Raw genomic sequence first — 23,894 nt, 5'->3', positions numbered from 1 at the left:
CATTTTAACCCTCCCCAACCAAAAGTCAGGTACTTGTTCCCACCAGGTTGGAGTGAGGAAAATCAGAGTAAAGTGCCTGCCCCAAGGGTACAACACCAAGCCGAAACAAGGCCTCAAACTCTGATCACTGATGATCACTAGATCAAGTTCAACAACCAGTTCATCACCGTGGCATCACATCACCCAGTTTACAAATGGTGTTAACATAACAAAGCAAGGCTGGACATGTTGACAACGACAGAAATAACAGGGGGGGGGGGGGGGGGGGGGGGGGTAAAATCTGATGCCCAGTGCAGTACCACAGTTAGGGACACATGCCCTGAGGGCCCACCCAGAACAGGTGAAGCAAGTGATAACAACACCAAACACTCCTGGTGACATGCCACTGCTCTGTGCTCTAACAACAAACAAATAAACAAATAAATGAATTCTTAGAATCAATCAATAAATTGAAAATTGGTTTATTAACTAATAACAAGTTATTGTGAAATACATCTCATTGCATTTGACATTCGTTTTCTCATTCACTTTCAGGACCTGAAGCACAATATATTGTGGATGCAGCAAAAAAAGACAATCAGGTAAAGTCAGTTTGAAAAAATGGGGCCAACTGACTACCAGGTGCTGTTTTATATCAATAAAAATAATAATAGTGATAAAAATAAAAACAACCATATTAATGATACAAATAATAATGGTAGTAAAAATAATAACAATAACAACAATAATAATGTTGTAAATGTATGTATATGGCTCTGGATCTTGTGTAAAGACAAAGCACTTTCACACCACATATTATTCAGAGGAATGAAAGACAAAGCTGGTCAATTTACATAACTTAATCAACTATAGATGAAAAGAGGGAGGAAGGAGGTTGAAGATGATCAGGAAAGAGGTAGGTTTTAAGGCCAGACTTGAAAGTGATCTTTGAAACAGTGCCAGTAAATATACTGAAATTTAATGAAAGACATCGTTGTGAAGGAACAACAAATATGTCAATCACAGATTGAAAACAATTTGTTATATTTCCCCCTCCCACTTTTTTTTAATGATGCATTTTTGTAAGCAGTTAAAGTAGATTTTTTTTTTCAAACTTCAAAACCATCTTTGATAATTTTTCAGTAAGTATATATTTGCAATATGGATACAGTACATATCTCTTTCTACTTTCTAACATATAACTGCAACTTCTTAACATTTTAGAAAAAAAAATCTTAGTTAATAACGAAAGACATCTTTGTATAGAAAAATATATTGCAGACTGAAAAAAACAACAACAACCCGTTCTACACATGTACTTTCCTTTTTTTTCCTTTTTTTTTCGTCGTGTGTAACAAGTGTAATGCATTTTGGTCAGAAGTCAAAAGTAGTTGATTTTTTTCAAACTTGAAATCCATCTCGTGATAATTTATCAGTAAGTATATATGTTTTTGTATATACACTACTGTCTCGTTAAAACCTGGGAAAGACCAAAGAGATGCTAAGCTTTCACAGTAGCAGAACAACACATAAGATCAACAGATGTCTCTGGCGCTGGACTATTTCTTGCTATTTATCACACGAGATTAAAAAAAAAATATATATATATATATATCTCTATATAGAAAGAAACAAGTGACACATATTAGTCCCCAAAACAGCAACAATCGCGGAAGTCCATCGCCAGTGATCAAAGACTCCAAAGCAGCACAAGGGCAGACACACAAATATTTAAAAATAACAAAAGCAGCATTCTGTCAACTCAAAGTCATGAACAATGTTTCAAATTACCTTGAAGCCGAAGCTGTTGGGTTCTCTGCTGCTGTGGAACATTGCAGAAAAAATAACGGGTGGACCAAAAAAAAAAAAAAAAAGCTTTCAAGCGCTTTACATCATTTGAACTATGGATTAGTCTTATTACAGTTTTACTTAATTAAATGAGTGCCAGTACAAACATCTCATCCACACAAACATCATATGATGCATCACACACAATATCAGCTTTAATGTGATACTTTTAATTGTAACTTTATGGTAATGATATGTGTGTTTCCATGTTTTGGTGCCTCTGCTAACATAAAATCTTATATCCCCATTCATATTTCTTAGAAATGGAGAAAGTCTGTTAAAAAAAAAAAGCATGTGGGTTGTAAAATAAAACCTGCTGGATTAATAAATAAATTAATAATATTAATAAATAAATTAATAATATTTTATTTCTGACATTTCTTCATCAAAACTCTTTATACAGTAGAGTTAATCTAATTATTATTATTTGTACACTTCTACTTACAAAATAAGTACGCCCAGAATTCTGCTTCCTATTTCCACTGTGTACGTGTGGTTAATTCTTTTGAGAATATCTGTTCAAAGACTGTTCTTTTAGTCATGCATGTCATTATATACGTAGAAAATAATCATTACCATGACTTAATGCTGTGTCGTCTGCCATGGCTCACAGACACCGTAAAGGAAAGTCGCAGAACAGAAGGCGCTGAACGGCAATGGATTACTGCCATGGTAAAGCATGACTTGATCTGGTCATAGGACTATGCTCATATTCCTGGGAGAACAACTGGAAGAAGAAAGTTAAAAACGGGAATGTGCTATTCCCCCCTCTCCCCCCCCCCCCCCCCCCCCCCCCCCCCCAAGCCCTCCCCCCTCCTCCGAGGTTCACCGTGATTATTTGCATTTTATGCAACCAAGAAGGGCAATTCTTTGTTCTTGTGTCGATAAATTACTATGCTGTCATTCCGTTTCCATGGAAAAGGCCTTTACGGACACAGTCGACTTGAAGAAACCCACATCTTCTGGAGCTCTGTGTTACATTATCTCACACCTCTCTGGATAACAACAAATTGAAACCATGTTCCATGACACATACTTTGACAAGTACTGTATACATAAAGTTATCAGGGGGTTTCTTGAAATAAAACATGCCATGTCTTCTCATGTCTTGCAAGTTGGATTGCCTGAATTCTTCTGTAGAGAAAACTAAAAATAACAGAACTAGCAACTGAAAACCAGCTACAGTGATTAAAACACACACACACACACACACACACACACACACACACACACACACAGCTTGCAACAAAAAATACGGTGCCCTGCTGTGGATTCATCGTTACAAACTAAGGGGAGTGAATTGTATAACACAATAAGAGATAGAGGAAGAAACACATTTAACTCGATACAGTCAGTCATATTATACTCTTTCTTGGGATCCATGTGTCTATTACTTGTGTTTATATCACCATCTCTTTATTAGGCACAAACTCTCTCTCCTTCACACACACACACGATAAAAGAGACAGACACAAACGCACACACATGCTCACAAAACACAGACACACACTCACACACGAAAACATTCCCCACCCCTCCAAACCATATACACACACGCTTCACATCCTTCCTTTGTCCTTACTCAGTACTCATGGGTCCATCAGCAGACATGAAAACAACAAAACATGCCTGTATTCAATACAGTTTCAATTCATAAAGGAAGAGTCACTGTGTCCACAGAAATCTATACATGCTATGCCACATCTGCTAGGCAGATGCCTGACAGCAGCTTAACCCAATGCACTAGTGAAGCCTTGATCAGAGTGGATTCTTCTTCAGAATTTAGCCAGAAGACAATACTTTTGTTGCCATGGGTTCTTTTTCAGTGCGCCAAGTGCGTGCTGCATACGGGACCTCGGTTTATTGGCTTATCCGAATGACTAGTCACCCAGTTTGAAAGATGAGAGCGGGGTAAATATTAAATATTTATGTATGAAAAAGATTCAATGACTTTTATTAATATTCTACATAGTTTTTACCTCTTTCTTTTTTTTGGGGGGGGAGGGGGGGGGGGGGGGGCTGGGGGGGGGGGTTATTTTGTTGTTGTCAAGGAATTAAAAAAAAAAAATTAGGTGTAGAGGATAAACCAGAAAACATTAAAATTCATTTCTAGATCTTCTCTCAGTTTTGGGCCAGCTGTGATATAATAAATATGCATTAAAACCATTGACTGTCGGAAACTACAACTCAACAACTATTTGAGAAAACACAGAGATGCTGAAGACACAAACATGAGCCTAACAGCGTACTTGACTGTACTTAAGACATCAAAAAGGATATCATTACTAACATTCATGTACAAAATACAGAGACTGTGAACATACAAACAGTAGCGCCTTGGTGGAATTTAAGAAATTTTCACGATATCATTACTGATATACATAAGAATGTTCACAAAAAGTTATAGCGCCTTGATCGTATTTAAGATATAAAAATTATTACTGATATATATATATATATATATATATATTTATAAACAAGCAACAGAGAGACAGTGAACTCACAATAAAGTCAAAGCGCCTTCACGTACTTCAGTCATTAAAAGATATCACTATCGTAACTATAACAATACTAATATCACCTTATCCATACAAAAATAGGCACCGCCATAATCTTTTTTACAGCTTATCCAAGAGAGCATCTTGAGATAACCTTTTTCTTTCATCATCTTCAGCATCCGTTCAATACTGTGATAACATTATAAATAACATTATAACAACTGACAAGAATCACCACAGAATGCACAAAAAGCAAACAACAAATATCAAAACAAAAATAGACAGAAAAAAATGGAAAGAAAGTCAGCACTGCAGAGAGTCATGCTGTAGAAACTGTCAGTCGCAAACACCTTGTTGAATTATCATTCCCGGTTTCAGCCCATAAGGAAGGGACGTCACTCAGCAAAAAATTTCCCCCAAACCATCACAGTGACATGTCCCTGTAAATGTTTCGGGATGCAGGGACGTGCTGAACCAGCCATAGAACCGACTGTGTTGCAATCATACCCACCACCGTTTACCAGTTCAAACGTTGGACAGTACAGAACCGATTATGTTGCAAACATACCCACCACCTTTAACCAGCTCTAACGTTGGACAGTACAGAACCGACTGTGTTGCAATCATACCCACCACCTTTAACCAGTTCAAACGTTGGACAGTACAGAACCGACAATGTTGCAAATATGCCCACCACCTTTAATCAGTTCTAACGCTGGACATCGGAACGAAAATCCTGTTGTTTGGGCCTCGATTAAGTCTTTCCCAGCCTCATTATTAACCACTCATTGTCAATGAATCAATAAACTTATCAAGCACTGAACACGTCAAGCAGTAAACCAATCCCTTTGCAGTTCTGGCTTGCAGTGTATCTGTTTGGTTCGTCTCTTAGGATTTCATTCGGAGTTGTGTCTCCAGGATAAACTGCAAACACTCACCCACCCACCCACACACACCGTGCACACACACACACACACACACACACACACATTCGCGCGTGCGCGCCGCGGCGGCAGTCACATGCACAGACACACACACACATACGCGTGCGCAGACATACTCAAACACACGAGAACGCACAAACATGTACACACACAAACACATGTGCGCGTGCACACACACACTATTGCCGTGCGCAAGACGCAAACATGTACACACACAAACATGCACACGCACACACACACATACACCTAGGGATAATGCTGATTTAACTTTGAACGATATATATCAATTCCTTCGGGATATTTTATTTTATCTGAAAGTGATGAAGAAATAATGTGACCCTTAATAATGGGATCGATCAAAAAATAAATCCGAGTGACAACTGTATCAAAAATTTGATAATGTTCTGCAAATCAAACTTTGCTTTAGAAATCTGAACAATCAACACACACACACACACACACACACACACACGCACACACACACACAACACCACACCCCACACCACGACAAAAATCATGACACCGTGAAAAAACCTAGACGACAAGAGATCAATATTGTGTGCTGTACATGCCTCTCGATCATGTGTGTGTGTGTGTGTGTGTGTGTGTGTGTAGATATCGATGGCTAGGCTGACAGATGGAGAGTGGAGAGAGAAAAAGACAGGGACGTGTACTACTGTACTTTCATCGCCTACCCACACCATACCCTGCACTTCACCCAGACCCACCCACCCAGTTTAGACACAGAGAGATAGAGAGAGAGAGACAGACAGACAGACAGAGACATGTCTATCGCTTTACCATCCTCCTTACCACCCCCATACCCTCCCCCATCACACACACACACACACACACACACAGATAAACAGACAGGGACACACACAGAGACACGCTAGAAGATACACGGACATCAGTATAGTTCAGTCATCATCTCCCAAACAACCCTTTTTGCCGGTCAATCCGACCACCATCACCACCCTTCTCCCCAAAACATTTTATTCCCTCCCCTTCCGCTTTACCACACAAACATCGCCATCAACATTATCATCACCATCATCATCATCATTGTCATCATCATCATCAACATCAGCATCAGCATCAGCATCAGTCCCTGAACTTGGGAGTTGCTGAGTGGACATGAGCGCTGACGAGACAGACAACATGATCCACTGTTCTGTTGGCAGCGGTCAAGAGAAGATCCGGAAAGATCATCCCCGTCCAGTCCTTGATGTTGTCAGATCAGCTCGTGCATTGTCGCCAGCGTTTCCGCCCCCACCCCTCACATCACAATCAAATAACAACTTGAACACCTCTCTTAAAAAAGACACTGCCCTCCAACCTTCAACTGTCCCCAAACCCTCTCTCTCTATCTCAGACTGGTCTTCAGGCTGAGGCTGGACTTGACGATCTTCCTCATGTGCGAGGTCTGGTGCGAGGTGAGCTCCTTCCACGCGGAGAAGACCCTGCCTGAAGACGTCAGGTCCTGGAAGGCCTCGTGCGACTGCAGGAGGCGCAGGTGCGTGTTGTAGAGCGCGTGCACCGTCAGCTTCTTGGAACCCTCGTCGTTGGTCACCACCAGGATCAGGTTGGCTGTCAGTGTGAGGACAGAGATAGAAAGATGTGTGACAGGAGACAGGACAGAGATAGACGACAGGACAGAGATAGATAGATGTGTGACAGGAGACAGGACAGAGATAGAAAGATGTGTGACAGGAGACAGGACAGAGATAGAAAGATGTGTGACAGGAGGAGACAGGACAGAGAAATATGTGTGACAGGAGGAGACAGGACAGAGATAGAAAGATGTGTGACAGGAGGCAGGACAGAGATAGAAAGATGTGTGACAGGAGGAAACAGAACAGAGATAGAAAGATGTGTGACAGGAGACAGGACAGAGATAGAAAGATGTGTGACAGGAGGACAGAGATAGAAAGATGTGACAGGAGGAGACAGGACAGAGATAGAAAGATGTGTGACAGGAGACAGGACAGAGATAGAAAGATGTGTGACAGGAAGAGACAAGACAGATAGAAAGATGTGTGACAGGAGACAGGACAGAGATAGAAAGATGTTTGACAGGACAGAGATAGAAAGATGTATGACAGGAGGACAGAGATAGAAAGATGTGTGACAGGAGGAGACAGGACAGAGATAGAAAGATGTGTGACAGGAGACAGGACAGAGATAGAAAGATGTGTGACAGGAGGAGACAGGACAGAGATAGAAAGATGTGTGACAGGAGACAGGGCAGAGATAGAAAGATGTGTGACAGGAGGAAACAGAACAGAGATAGAAAGATGTGTGACAGGAGACAGGACAGAGATAGAAAGATGTGTGACAGGAGGACAGAGATAGAAAGATGTGTGACAGGAGGAGACAGGACAGAGATAGAAAGATGTGTGACAGGAGGAGACAGGACAGAGATAGAAAGATGTGTGACAGGAGACAGGACAGAGATAGAAAGATGTGTGACAGGAGACAGGACAGAGATAGAAAGATGTGTGACAGGAGACAGGACAGAGAAAGATGTGTGACAGGAGACAGGACAGAGATAGAAAGATGTGTGACAGGAGACAGGACAGAGATAGAAAGATGTGTGACAGGAGGAGACAGGACAGAGATAGAAAGATGTGTGACAGGAGGACAGAGATAGAAAGATGTGTGACAGGAGACAGGACAGAGATAGAAAGATGTGTGAAAGGAGGAGACAGGACAGAGATAGATAGATGTGTGACAGGAGGACAGAGATAGAAAGATGTGTGACAGGAAACAGGACAGAGATAGAAAGGTGTGTGACAGGAGGACAGAGATAGAAAGATGTGTGACAGGAGACAGGACAGAGGTAGAAAGATGTGTAACAGGAGGACAGAGATAGAAAGATGTGTGACAGGAGACATGACAGAGATAGAAAGATGTGTGACAGGAGGAGACAGGACAGAGATAGAAAGATGTGTGACAGGAGGACAGAGATAGAAAGATGTGTGACAGGAGACAGGACAGAGATAGAAACATGTGTGACAGGAGGAGACAGGACAGAGATAGAAAGATGTGTGACAGGAGGACAGAGATAGAAAGATGTGTGACAGGAGACAGGACAGAGATAGAAAGATATGTGACAGGAGACAGGACAGAGATAGAAAGATGTGTGACAGGAGACAGGACAGAGATAGAAAGATGTGTGACAGGAGGAGACAGGACAGAGATAGAAAGATGTGTGACAGGAGACAGGACAGAGATAGAAAGATGTGTGACAGGAGGAGACAGGACAGAGATAGAAAGATGTGTGACAGGAGGACAGAGATAGAAAGATGTGTGACAGGAGACAGGACAGAGATAGAAAGATGTGTGACACGAGGAGACAGGACAGAGATAGATAGATGTGTGACAGGAGGACAGAGATAGAAAGATGTGTGACAGGAAACAGGACAGAGATAGAAAGATGTGTGACAGGAGACAGGACAGAGGTAGAAAGATGTGTAACAGGAGGACAGAGATAGAAAGATGTGTGACAGGAGACAGGACAGAGATAGAAAGATGTGTGACAGGAGGAGACAGGACAGAGATAGAAAGATGTGTGACAGGAGGACAGAGATAGAAAGATGTGTGACAGGAGACAGGACAGAGATAGAAAGATGTGTGACAAGAGGACAGAGATAGAAAGATGTGTGACAAGAGGACAGAGATAGAAAGATGTGTGACAGGAGGAGACAGGACAGAGATAGAAAGATGTGTGACAGGAGGAGACAGGACAGAGATAGAAAGATGTGTGACAGGAGGCAGGGCAGAGATAGAAAGATGTGTGACAGGAGACAGGACAGAGATAGAAAGATGTGTGACAGGAGGAGACAGGACAGAGATAGATAGATGTGTGACAGGAGGACAGAGATAGAAAGATGTGTGACAGGAGACAGGACAGAGATAGAAAGATGTGTGACAGGAGACAGGACAGAGATAGAAAGATGTGTGACAGGAGGACAGAGATAGAAAGATGTGTGACAGGAGGACAGAGATAGAAAGATGTGTGACAAGAGGACAGAGATAGAAAGATGTGTGACAGGAGGACAGAGATAGAAAGATGTGTGACAGGAGACAGGACAGAGATAGAAAGATGTGTGACAGGAGGAGACAGGACAGAGATAGAAAGATGTGTGACAGGAGGACAGAGATAGAAAGATGTGTGACAGGAGACAGGACAGAGATAGAAAGATGTGTGACAAGAGGACAGAGATAGAAAGATGTGTGACAAGAGGACAGAGATAGAAAGATGTGTGACAGGAGACAGGACAGAGATAGAAAGATGTGTGACAGGAGGAGACAGGACAGAGATAGAAAGATGTGTGACAGGAGACAGGGCAGAGATAGAAAGATGTGTGACAGGAGACAGGACAGAGATAGAAAGATGTGTGACAGGAGGAGACAGGACAGAGATAGATAGATGTGTGACAGGAGGACAGAGATAGAAAGATGTGTGACAGGAGACAGGACAGAGATAGAAAGATGTGTGACAGGAGACAGGACAGAGATAGAAAGATGTGTGACAGGAGGACAGAGATAGAAAGATGTGTGACAGGAGGACAGAGATAGAAAGATGTGTGACAGGAGGACAGAGATAGAAAGATGTGTGACAGGAGGACAGAGATAGAAAGATGTGTGACAGGAGGAGAAAAGTTGTGTGGTCAGGTAGTGGTGTGCGGGGAGGGGGTGGAGGAAGGCGGAAGGCGAATGTCGTGATACTTGCCGTGCAATTTCCATTGCTTTCACTCGCTACTTTCATCATCACCATCATCATCATCATCACCATCATCATCATCATCATCACCATCATCATCATCATCATCACCATCACAACCAACATCATGATTATTGTGCATTATCATCGTCATTGTTGGTGGTATTGTCATTCAGTGACTCATTCACTGATTGATGATCACATCTTCTTTGTTGTGTGTATTTCTGTCAAACAGTATACCTATACTACACTTGTTTACATAATTTTTGAACATTGTTGCGAAGATGTATGAGCAAGTGTGTGTGAGGGCGTGTGTGTGCACATGAAAAGCCTCCTCTCACTCCCCCCACACCCCGTCCCCCACAAAACAAAAACAAACAAAAAGCAAGAAATCGACCAGCCGCCGTGGCGAAGTGGTTAGCGTCGCGGACTGACGGCTGGGAGGATGCGGGTTCGAATCCCAGCGGAAGTGGGTTTTTCGACCCGCGGCCGGCTCCTACCCAGAGTTGAGTGTGCTGTGGATTTAAATGGAGGGACTGGGACCACACAGTCGAGTGTCATCCACTTCACGGATGCGTCTTTGGGTGTGTTGCTCTAATTACCTGTCCAATACTGCAAGTGTCTCTATCGGCTCTCGGGCCTGGTTGACGCCGGGATATCATTATGAATGGAAGCGTACAGCCTTGTCACGAAGTCTCAATCCAAACTGGACCTCCATACCAACATCGTCATCGTCATCCTCATCCTACTTCATCATTACCAATGTAAAACAAAAATGTCCCGAAGTCTGTGGCCTTTCATGCCCTGCTATCATGGTGACCTCAGTTTCGTTACCCCTCCACTTCCGTGCTTGGGGTGAGTCCTGTCAATGTCTTCAGTGTCGGCAGATTCATGGGGTGCTGTTGTTGGAGGGACGTGGTGGCGGTCTCCACTCTGAGAGGGACGCTCACTCAAGTCTGGCTCCGCGGCAAAGCCATTATTGTCGTCAGTAGGGGGCTTTGTAGGTGGTGTTCTAAGTACGCTAAATCAGAACAGGCACCACTGAACACCACCCAAAAGACTCAGCAGCAGTGCAGGGTCTCCTCTGGTGTGTGGCCTCATGGCGACCTAACACCGATGGTTCCGTGCGGACTACCAACGCTTGGAGTGTGACAGACGAACCTGGGTGTGGCTGTGTTTGGGGGACTCGGAATGAGCGGCGTGGGAGCAATGCCACTGAAACGGTGCAGATGACGGGGCAGAAAAAAGCAAGAAACCTACCAAACAGCCAAGCAGCCAGTCATTAAACACAAACCAAAAAAGGCTAGCACTGAAAATGACTAAATGAATGAGGAAATGAAATAAATTATTTGCTAAATAAAGAAATGAACGAACGAATGATAGAAGAATAAACGAAGGAATGAATAAACAAACGAATGAATGAATAACTAACTAAATAAATGAATAACTGACTAGGTAACTAACTAGGACGCAAAAGTATCAGTATCAGTATCAGTAGCTCAAGGAGGCGTCACTGCGTTCGGTCAAATCCATATACGCTACACCACATTTGCCAAGCAGATGCCTGACCAGCAGCTTAACCCAACGCGCTTAGTCAGGCCTGGAAAAAAAAGAGAAAATAAAGAGAGACTAGATAAAATAGAACAAAATAAATTTTAAAATAAAATAAAATAAATGAATAAAAATAATAGATAAATAAATAAAGATAATAATAATAATAATAATGATAATAATAATTATTATCATAGTATTTATAAGGCGCAAAATCTTGATGAAATCAACTCTAAGGGCACAAAAAATAGTTAGCAAAAACACACGAATGAATGAATAAATAAACCAACAAATGAATGAATAAATAAATAACTGAATAAATGAATAATGAAGTTAACCGAAAATAAATAAATACATAAATGAATAACAAAAGACCTAAGAAAAAAAGAAGAAAAAGAAAACAAAAGAAAATAACAAACAAAAAGGGTACAACAACAACAACAACAACACACCACGAGCCCCTCACCGCCAAACGACTTGACATAGCGCACAGTGGCCGTGATGAGCTCAGCGTCCTGGGTGCGGTAAGAACAACTGTTACCGGACGACGCCCTCTCCCTCTCCTCCATCTCGAAGATCACCAGGTACAGCTTGGCCCGGGGGCACTGACGCAGGTCCTCGTGACCCTCGATGACGTAGTAGGGTCTGACGGACACTCTGACGTCATCCAGGTGACGCACGGTGGCGTTGACGAAGGAGGTGAGAGGAGTGTGGTCCTTGCGGAAGGTGATGACGCAAAGCTCGGGTTTCAGAAAGAGGCCGTGTTTGGGAGAGAAGGACACCCCATTCTGAACAGACAACAACAAAAGGATGGGTATGTGGTGTGTTTTAGTCAATGGACTTACGTCAGTGATAAACTTGACGTTTTTTCTCAAAAGATATCCCAATCAACGTCTTCGTTTCTTATTGTTTATGCTTATCCAACAGACCATCTGCCTGGATATGCCTTCATGAGATCCAGAATTCTTACATGAAACCACCGAATCATGAACCCTTCTTGTTTTGGAGAACCTCATAAAACCTCAACCAACAAACATCTACCTGAAGATCTAGTCATCAGCCCCATCCACATGTAATATGCAGCTTCTGTTCAAACATGTGTGTGTGTGTGTGTGTGTGTGTGTGTGTGTGCAGTGCGTGTATGTGTGAGTATGCACAAGTTTTTGTATAGATATGCACTTGTATGTATCCTAAGTTCTACTGTATCTCTCTTTGTGTATGATTTTCGATTTATGGTCGTATCTTGTTATGTACTACCCCCCCACCCCCGCCCCCCAATATTCCTTGTGATCTTGGTACACTTAGTAATAAAGACATACACTATCCTGTTCTATTATAAAAACCACACCGCTATACGTTTGACCACTTCTTACGTCACTGCCTATGTCACTGCCTTTACTGTCAAGTGATGCCGCCCTTTCCGTTTGAAAATGCCAGACGTTTTACTACTAGAACTAATCTAGACATTATTTTACAATATCGTTTTGTGAATTAGGATAACATAAAAGAAATAAATAAATAAAAGAAGAAATAATATAATACATCGATTTGTTTCGTGTCAATTAAAAGGTTTTACATGAAACAGAAGACTGTGAAATGGTGGTTATCATTTTGGTAACAATTTAGATGTTAACAATACATTTTTTTTTATCGAGTAAAAAAACAACAAGAACTTCGTTAATAAACAAATACACACCACATAACATGAACTGCAAATGAATCTTAAAGCGATATAAAAAGAACTTAAAATGGCAAAAGCAGCGTCTGAACCCGTATAAACAAAATGTAAAAGCAAACTCTAAAAATAAAATCAAAATCAATAAGAATTCAAGTTATAAGTACACTTAAATACTGCGCACATTAGTCAACCTGACTTTTAGAAGTCGGTTAGAAATACAACAGAACAGCTGGGTTGATGCAGTCGGGCCATTTTCTTCCCACCTGGAATGCAGCTAATACAAACAAAGCGGGTTCCAACACGTCAGAGGAAGCGAGAAATAAAGAGCTACAAGAAAAAGAAAGACGGGAAAATGAGCGCAAAAAGAGGGGGAGTAAAAAGAAGAGAGAGAGAGAGAGAGAGTTATTCCTTGTAATCAATCGATTCGTGCTTGCGATATTTTCTGTATTGCACAAAAGGAGGATTATACTATGCTGTGTATTTTGCACGCACAATATTTATATTGCCAATACTGCTAATACTACGCATATCTTAACACACACACACACACACACACACACACATCAATCGACAATAACAGTCGAGATGAAATCACACACACACACACACACACACACATATATATATACACACACATCAATCAACAATAAGTCGAGATAAAATCACACACACACACACACACACACAAACACACACACACGCACACACACACACACACATACACACACACACACACCTCCCATCCACCCACACACAAACATCCACCGCAATCCACCACACACACCATAAAAGAAGCAGTCAGCAGCTGATGGAGGGGAAAATGGAGAAATTATGTCGCACTACAGCGTGAAAGCACAACGAAACAACGTCAATATTGCCAAGAACGAAACAACAACACACACACACACACACACACGCACACACACACATGCACAAACACAGCGTGACAACGTCAATTACAGAAGGAACAAAAGAAAGCAAAACAAAAGAAAGAAAGGAAAAGACCACAGCGAGAGGCGATCAGGACTCTCCCTCCTTCGTCGATCTAAGAAGGAACCCAAATGCCGATGTCGTGAGTTCAATAGCTCAGTGTCAATTAGCCGTTCCACGAATTTGTTTTTCTCCATACACACGCGCGCACGCACGAAACCACGGACACACACACACACACACACACACGTGCGCGCGCACACACACACACACAACACGTACCACCACGGACACACAACACAGTCTCTTTGTTTGCTTTTCATCTATTGATGTTCTTTGTAATAGTTGTTAACACCCCTCCCTACCCCTATTGTCACGAGCAGAAAGGCCTGAGCAATAAACTATTCAGACTTCACACTCAACACAACGCACGTACACAAGCACACATTCACGCACGCACCGCACACACACACACACACACACACACACACACGCACACACACAGAGGAACCCACGCAAACACATTACACACAAAAGCGGGATGGACAAAGCCTTTGATTATCCTCTCATTCCTTCCAGTTATCAGTTTAGTTGTTTGTCTCAGGTGACAACAACACGCGCGCGCGCGCACGTACACACAGCTCGCACGAGTGCACACACACACACACACACACACACACACACACACACACACACACACACACGCACACACACATGGAGATGATTGAGAGGCATGTACAACAAACTATATCGATTTCTGGTCGTCTGGATTTTTTCACGGCGTCTTGATTTTTGTCGTGGTGAGGGGTGGGGTGTACTGTGTGAGTGAGTGAGTGTGTGTGTGTGTGTGTGTGTGTGTGTGTGTGTGTGTGATGGAAGAGGGTATAGAGGGTGGTAAGGAGGATGGTGCAGTGGTATACCTCGCCCCCCTCCCCCACTCTATCTCTCTCTCGTCTAGACTGGCTGGGTAGGTGTGGGTGAAGTACAGGGTATGGTGTGGGGAGGCAAAGATATACTGGTACACACCCCTGTCTCTTTCTCTCTCCACTCTCCATCTATCTGCCCATCCATCGATATCAAAAAATGTCAATCCACCCATCCCTCTATCTATCTTTCTTTCTTTCTGTCTTTCTTTCCCTGCCTGTCTATGTTTATCTGTCTATCTCGCTCTTTCTTTCTCTTTCTAAGGCCTATCATATCATAAACTATCTGAATCTCTATTTCTCTCTATGGCGTATATGAACAGACCACCTCATCCTCTCTATACGTCAATCGATCAGTCACTCTTCTACTACCTATCTGCCTGTGGCCAAAATGAATAAACCATCTGTCTCTGTCTCTCTGTGTTTGGGTCCAAGGTCTAAGTGTGTAGCAACAATGTGTTCAGTGGGCGGGGATCGGGCCGGGGGAAATATGTGGTCGGATTCTACACAGATCCATGGAGGAGATGCGATACCACCTCGATTTCTAAAAATGACGCACAGATCAAAAGGAGATGGATAGATACATAGATACATAGAGTGAGAGATAGAGTGAGAGAATGAGAGAGACAGAGAGAGAGAGAGAGAGAGACAGAGAGAGAGAGAGACAGAGAGAAAGACAAAGGGTTTGGTCAGAAAGATAGGAGATAGAGACAGACAGAAAGATACATGTGAAGTAAAGAGGGGTTGGGATGGAGAGAGAGAGAGAGAGAGAGACAGACAGACAGACAGACAGACAGACAGTGGCAGAGGAGGGATGGAGAGAGAGAAATAATGGAGAGAGAGGGGGAGGGAGAGAGAGAGAAAGGGAGAGAGAGGAGGAAAGTGAGAGTGGAGATAGATACAGGCACCAGGGAAGAAAGAGAAAGAGTTTGATTGAGACAGAGAAAGAGAGAGGCAGAGAGAGGGACAGAGAGAAAGAGAGAGGCAGAGAGAGGGACAGAGAGAAAGAGAGAGGCAGAGAGAGGGACAGAGATCAACCAACAGACAGAGACAGCAAGGAGGAGATCGACAAAGAGAGAGAGAAAGAGGGGGAGGGGGGGGGGGGGGGAGTATGGGGGCAGGCAGGCAGGGAGGAAGATTATCTATGGATTACACGACCAACATCAATTCAGGGCTGGACGTGATGAAAAATCGATTTTTTAAGCACACGTTGGTCACATCCAGTGAGAGAGAGAGAGAGAGAGACAGACAGACAGACAGACAGAGACAGACACGCACAAATCATTGACATACATATGTGCAGACATACAACAGATAGTCAGTCTTTTCTCTCTCTCTCTCTCTCTGTGTGTGTGTGTGTGTGTGTGTGTGTGTGTGTGTGTGTGTGTGTGTGTGTGTGTGTGTGTGTGTGTGTGTGTGTGTGTGTGTTTCCACAACTCAACGCACTATGAAGTGGGTTAGTTCTGGACCTTCAACACTCTTGCTGGTCTTGCGCCTGACGGTGATTTCAAACTGCTTTAGCTCGGTTCACGACGGAATAGTCCAGAAAGTCATGCTGTGGTCAGACAGATGGACAGGAATATCATATGACAGACCCCCGATACACAGCTCCAAAGACCTCAGTGGAAAGTCAGTCGTCTCTGGACCTTATAAGTGGAATGAACTGCGTCTGTCGTTTCGTCACATTGCTGCACTGAGCTCTTTCTCAACTTCTTCTTCTTCTTCTTCTTCTGCGTTCGTGGGCTGCAACTACCACGTTCACTCGTATGGACAGGGGTGGGCTTTTACGTGTATGACCGTTTTTACCCCGCCATGTTGGCAGCCATACTCCATTTTCGGGAGTACTGAGCTCTTTCAAGTCTGCCTTTGAAACCTCTTTCCAAACATAGCCTCCCCTCGCACCCCTCCGCCTCCCCTTTCAGGTCTACACTGTCTGTGGCGTTGTGTTTTCATGACTTTATGTGTTGTTTCCATCCCTCAGAATCACAGCTATGCATGTGTGTGAATGACTGGCGTGAACGTGCTTTGATTTGTCTCTGTACAAGATTCAGAGATATATAAATAATTATCATTATTACTATCATTATCATTATCAGCAATAGTAGTGGTAGTAGTTACAGCAGCGGCAGCAGTAGTAGTAGTGGTAGCAGCAGCAGCAGTGGTAGAAGTAGTAGTAGTAGCAGTTGTAGTAGTAGTCGAAGCAGTAGTAGCAGTTGTAGTAGTAGTCGTAGCAGTTGTAGTAGTAGCAGTAGCAACATCATTGTTGTAATTGTTATAATTCAATTTGTATAGCGTCTTTCCGTTTAAAACATACTTGCGCTGTGCAGTGTAAAACTCGACGAGTAAAATATGGTTTTAAACACTGAGATGAAAACCTAATGTTCCAAACACTAAAGTATGTACAGACACACAGAAATCTCCATACATAACACCTATCATCGCACACCTCAATCATCATAATACCTAATACTAATTATTAATAAAGAAACATCCGAATCCGATCTGTTGAAGGTATCGATCGCTTTCTCAGGGATAAACATCGTTGGTAACAGCTAACGGATATGCTGGATGTGGTATATGCAAGCTATACATTCCCGTCTCACACACACCAGGTATGCTTACTCTGAATATAAATTAATTTTTAAAAAATCTATCCATGACAGCAACAGCAAAATGATAAAGAAATGAGCAAATGAATGAATGAATATTGAACAAAGAAACAAGCAGGTGAGTATTTGAAGCTCTTCTGACATCGTACTGAGTAAAGAAAACAAAGTACTGAAAAAGAAACAAACAAACAAACAAAACAACAACTTAAAAATGAAACGACACACAAAAACGGGAAAAAAAATCAAACCTAAGCTTGCAAGGACCCCCCCCCAAAAAAAAAACAACAACAACAAAACAAACAACAACAACAACAAAACAACAACAACAACAACAAAAACCCGACCCACGCCCTCAATTCTGCTTAGGGAAGGGAAGATAACAAAGAAAGAAACAAAACAAAACAAAACAAAACAAAACAAAACAAAACAAAAAAAATCTTCCGCAGTGAGACGACAACAACAGAACACCAGAGACAAGGAGAAGACAACTCTGACAGGTGTGATGGTTGAGGAGGGGGCCTTGAAAACCTGAGGGGCGCTGCCATTGGTGAAGGTCGTTGATTCCTGCACCCCCTCCGTCACCCTCCCGTCCACCAGGGTCCGGTTCCCGCCGTTGGGAGAACCCCCGTTCGTCGTCACTGCAGCGGCCGCTGGTGTGTTGATTGTCGCCGCGGCGTTGATGGTGGTGATATCCGTTCCCTGGCTCCAGCGGCGGTAGCGCGCCATGATGTCTGACCCCCAGGGCCGGATGTGACCCGCCACGCGCGGGCGCACGCGCAGCAACACTTCCACCATGATGGCCAAGATGACGACGAAGCCGATGAACTCTGTGTGTGGGTGTGGAAAGTGACAGAGGGTGAGTGACAGAGAGAGGGGTTAATTAACCCCTAGACTGCTGAACCTGGGTGAAAGAATTCACTGTGGCGTGAGTTTGAATTCAAGTTATGCTGATATTTGTTTGCTTATCAATGGCGTCAATAATTTTGCTGAACTAATGTAATGCAATCCCAGTTGGAAGACTTCAAAATGCACAGAGATGACAGACATCCTGACCTGTAAACTCTCTTGTCTTTGTGAGATGAAAGTCCTTCACTTACGAGTACACTTGTTAACAACAGCCAAGGGGTTAATGATGTTAATGAGTGAGTGAGTTAGTGAGAGACTGGATTTATGGAACAGTACCACACAGCAAGTCCAGAACCCAAATTCTGACTACCCAATCCAACATCTGTAAAACATACACACACACACATGCGCGCGCGCGCACACGTGTGTGTGTGTAATTATATACACACGAATCAAATTGCTGACGGATCCTATGTACGTCATTGAGGCCAGAAGCCGGGGGCCATTTTTTCCTCTGGTGGAGACGAACAGCGCCTAAGTGGTTCCGAGGGAATCCTGTCTGATGAGGCTTTTGGCCTCAAGACACGATGCTGTCCCATCATATAATTCATTATCTATCACACACACACACACACACACACACACACACACACACACACACACACACACACACACACACACACACAGATAATGTAAATTACTGACTGGCAGTTGCTCATGGAGACATACCACACCCTTAGGGCCAGTGCGTGGAATAAGAAGTATTCCATCGCTTCTGTTTTGCTCTTCCCTATTTTGCTTTTGTAGCGTAGTTTGAGAAACAATTTACGACCATCGGGCAGTGAATCTATATCCACTGTGTCTAGGGCTCGACGTTGGGGCCCAAACCCTTCCGCCCCGTTTTGATCTTCATCCAACTTGGGTGTCGTGAGGTAAAAACGAGAAAAGTGCCTCTCCCAAAGACAAAACACCATGCTCAACGGGGCCTCGGACCCCGATACAATGAACTTTGGATCACAAGTTGAACGCCTTTCCGATTCGGCACGCCACATCATGAACCAGGCCTGCACTATCAATGGTTGCAGGAGCAGCTCTCTCAACCATTTCGGAAAAACTGTAAACACTCTCACTCTCAGGGATCAAGATCCTCTCCTGCTATTTGCACGTGTAAGTCCACCCATCTTCTGTCTCCCTCTGAATGTCAAATTTCTGTAATTTGAGAAAATAAAGTAATTCTTATCTGATCTCACACGAAAAATACATAGTTATGCTTTTCAAAGAACGTGCAGTGCTGTTCATAAAGAGCTGAAATGCCTTTATAAATATACAGACAGACAGACAGACAGACAGACAGACAGACAGACACACACACACACACACACACACACACACAACCTCTCACCATCAGAGTGCAGTCGGGTGGAAAGTTCGTTCAGGCGGTTCTCCAGCTTCCTAACCATCTTCTCCACCTCATCCACCTTGCGGAGGAAGGCCTGCAGCTTGCGCTCTATCAGCAGGTTGGAGTCCGTCTGGTTGCTGACCTCTTGGGCCATCATCTCCCGGGCAAGTACCTGGAACATGAGCACCTGCTTTGCGTCAGAGAGAAGACTTGAGATGAACACCTGAAGGCAGCTGTCAGCCAGCTCCACCCAAGTAGGAAGCCTGTTGTACAAATGACTCCGTGTTTGTAAAAGGCCCAGAGCTTAGTCTCTGACCGAGGATTGGCCCACATAAGTATCAATATCAATCAATCAATCAGTCTCACTTTCGTTTCTGGACGAAGGCTGAAGCGCTCATTTTGCTCTCTTCCCGAAAAATCATGATCAAACATCACCACTTTTGCTTCCTGCGCTTTTCTCCTCGGCCCCTTCCACTGTGTGTGTGTGTGTGTGTGTGTGTGTGTGTGTGTGTGTGTGTGTGTGTGCGTGTGTGTGCGCGCGCGCGCGCGCGTTTGTTGCCTTTTTGTCTCATCTGTCTGTCTGTCTGTCTCTCTCTCTCTCTGTGTTCCAAATATATCTATATAAAAAAAGAATATATACACGTAAACCCATATGGGCGTCTTCTGATGGGTGAAATCCCTGAGCTACAAATGACTTACTTAACGGTCTCCGGTGCGAACAGTTGCCATGGTTTCGAGATTACAGAATTAGACAGGCATTTACTATCAGATATTGAACTTCACAGATTTCGAGGATGATAAATTCTCTTTTTCTCACGTAATCCCCACCCCTCCTCCGTTCTAATGGCTTTGTCGTTTGTGGTAAATGTAGCATTCACTTAGTTTAATGTTATATTCTATGTGGGTTCTTACTTAGTCCGTTAAACAGATCTTAATGTCACGCAGAATAACGCCAACAACAACGATGATGACAATAAGAACAACATCAAATCACGGACCTCTGATGTGAAAGGATCTGTCATAGACTTCCGTTGGATGCCTTCACGTTGATAAAGTTAAAGGTCCACAGCCCTTCACCGGCCGTCGGGAAGTGAATTGATTTCCATTGTGTCTTGGACTCGTCACTGGAAGGCGGGGCCTCATCCACACATGGACAGAGAGGGGAAAGTCAGAGTAAAGCGCCTTTCCCGAGGACACAACACAATGCTGAGTCAAGGCCTCGAACTGGGATCACCTGTAGAAGTTCAGGGCCTGACGATTCTGCCACGCTGCTTCCCCACTGTGGATCGTTCATGGTGAATGTGCTGATCACCTGACAAAACCTGGACCATCGAACGCATTGAATTGATTCCTTGTCGTCAATAGAAATGCGTGATGCCATAGAAAAAGAATTATCTTCATTTTTCTGCAGTTCTGTTCTGTACCTGTAGAGAGCGAGAAAAAAAAAGAGAAACAGAGAAAGAGAGCAAGAGAAGGGAGACAGACATTTTTTATTGAGGGAAAAAGGAAGAAATACATATGGCCCTCATAGCAGAGAATATATAACAAACACGCAATACAAAGGATATGTTCAACATTATATACGCAACTTTGAAAAAACCCCAAAGAAACAAAGAAACAAACGAACAAACAAACCAAACAAACAAAAACATCAACAAAAAATACGTGCATAAGTATTATTTACAAGAGAGAGAGAGAGAATAACACACACAGACACACACACACACATTATATATATATATATATATATATGACTATATACACAGAGAAAGCCAGCGTAAGAGAGAGAGAGAGAGAGAGAGAGAGAGAGAGAGAGAGATCTGTCAAGTGATCTGGTGTATATCAAAAGTAAGTATACAATAACTGTCAGACTTCTGCCTGCAACACCAGGATGTCTGCGGCCCGGCTGCTGTTCTTTCTTTCTTTCTTTTGTCTTCTCTCTCTCTCCCCCCTCCACCCCGCCCCCCCCCCCCCCCCCCCCCCCCCCCGATCATCTTCCTTTCCTCCATGCCGTGATACAGTTTTACACATACACGTCGGGACCACCCCTGGAAATCCCTGTATTAAGATGATTTCGAAAGGTGTGACTGAAGTGATAGAGTAATAAAACAGGACCATGTGACGTTATTTCTTCCGAGAGTGGGCCGATTCAAGCCTTAAATATGAAGGAATGTAAAATTAACATTTTGTATTGAAGGAAAACACATAATATATGCTGGTTTCATTTCTTGTGATATGATCTGTAAGGGTTTGATGTTGAGCTTGTCTTGATTTTGCTGACCAGTGCGCGAGAAGGTACCAAGGGCTGTAATTCAAGTGCTTCCCCATTTTCCCCCTGCGAACATGTAAAATTGAGTTCAACACACAAGAACATTAATTTCTAAGGCTAGTGTACTTCATCCTTGGGGAAGAGTGGAGATGTAGGGTACAATGCATCTTCATTAATCTGACTGGAAATTATGTGTGCTTCCAAAGGCTCTGCACTAACTCCACAGTCTCTCAGCCATAGGTCCTACACCCTTGAGAACTAGCAGCACGTGAAGCACGCGCTGACTGACAGCACCGATTGTGACAGCACTGACTGCTGTGTGAATGTAGTCAGCAAGCATCTTCCTGCTTCCTTGTAGGATGCAGACCTCAGTATGGATGTGCCGAGTTGCTAAAGCACCATTAGCCAGTGGTTCCCCCAATACAATCTGAAGGGGGAAAAAAGACCCAATATGTATAATAGCCATTCAGCTACAGTAACTACCAGACAGATTTCTCAGATTGCATTGTAGGGATTCACTTTGGAAGTTTGGTTATGGTTTATTCCTTCATTAGTGCACGACTACAGCCAAAGTACCGTTCGTTTATGGGAGAAATGGTCAGTTATTTGTTATCTGCTCTCCACAAACACGTTTTGCAGTTCTGAGTGGTATTTTCCAGGAAGGGATGCAACTTCTCTGTTTGATGTTAATGTGAAACTTCAAAATCTAGGTCATGATTTAGCTGTCACGTGAATGATTTGACTAACAATTAAAATGCAGTAAAGTAACATACAAAAAAAAGAAGAAGAAAAGACAGAATTCTGGCAAATTTTGGCAGACAAAATGTGAGGAGCTACAATTGAAGATGTAGCCAGTTCAGATTTAATAATGATTTCTTTAAAAATTCAGATGAAAACAGACCAGATGAGGAATGACAGAACTTACAAAACAAGAAAAAAAGTGCCACCGTGCATGCCACAAAGATGACGGCAGGGGGGTCAAGGACACATAGAGTATGACTTTTCTCCAGCCGCGCTAAATCCATTAGATACTGAAAGTTTGTGTGTTCTGGGATAACTGGTCCTGAAGTGACTTAGAAGCAAAACAGTGACAGCTTTTGGATGGTCCCAGGATTAAGGGCGATGCGGGGTGATTGGTCTTCAAAGGGGGACACAATCAGGAAGATGAAATAGAACAGAGAACGACTGTAATATATCTATGAATATGAAGTTTGTGTAGTTGTGTGTGTGAATCTCTCTCTCTCTCTCTCTCTCTCTCTCTCTCTCTCTCTCTGTGAGGTGTGGTGGTCAGAAGAGAGGGTTTCAGTTTGTGGAGGTTGTGTTATATATATTTTTTTGACATGTGCAGAAATACTGATGTGTATCTTCTTACTGTTTTCGTGTGCTTCATATGTTTATAACAATTATCTGTAAGTAATTATGTAATAATTATGTATTGATTGTCTGATGCCCCTTCCTCCTCCATCGCTGTTATTCTGATTGATTTATTGCTTTGTAAGTGTGGTATATATGCATTGAATGTGTATCAGTCTACTTGAATGTGCAGTAGCGTGCAAGGATGAGCGAATGAACAACGGGTCTTCTGCAGCCAACGATGAACAAAACCCAGAGACTGAGGCAATTGGTTGTTTCGGTGTAACATACACACGTGCGCGCGCGCGCGCGCACACACACACACACACACACACACA

General features: G+C 43.1%; 1 protein-coding gene across 2 annotated transcripts in view; it reads right to left on the bottom strand.

The window, feature by feature from the left end:
- Positions 1 to 6,286: 6,286 nt before the first annotated feature.
- LOC143298242 (uncharacterized) overlaps positions 6,287 to 23,894 on the bottom strand; it is a 57,509-nt gene continuing 39,901 nt past the window's right edge. Inside the window, exons 4-7 of one of the 2 annotated variants that reach the window (XM_076611057.1) lie at positions 19,938 to 20,106; positions 18,185 to 18,516; positions 12,016 to 12,337; positions 6,287 to 6,859 (exon numbers count right to left, since the gene is read on the bottom strand). In XM_076611057.1, the coding sequence (XP_076467172.1) occupies positions 6,636 to 6,859; positions 12,016 to 12,337; positions 18,185 to 18,516; positions 19,938 to 20,106 (1,047 nt within the window). In that variant the 3' untranslated portion in view covers positions 6,287 to 6,635. The remainder of the gene's footprint in view (positions 6,860 to 12,015; positions 12,338 to 18,184; positions 18,517 to 19,937; positions 20,107 to 23,894) is intronic. The other variant, XM_076611058.1, reaches the window with a different exon arrangement.

The sequence above is a fragment of the Babylonia areolata genome, chromosome 23 (genome assembly GCF_041734735.1).
Source record: "Babylonia areolata isolate BAREFJ2019XMU chromosome 23, ASM4173473v1, whole genome shotgun sequence".
NCBI classification, from domain to species: Eukaryota; Metazoa; Mollusca; class Gastropoda; order Neogastropoda; family Buccinidae; genus Babylonia; species Babylonia areolata.
Note: the sequence above shows the minus strand (reverse complement) of the source record. Positions and strands in the feature narration are given on the sequence as shown.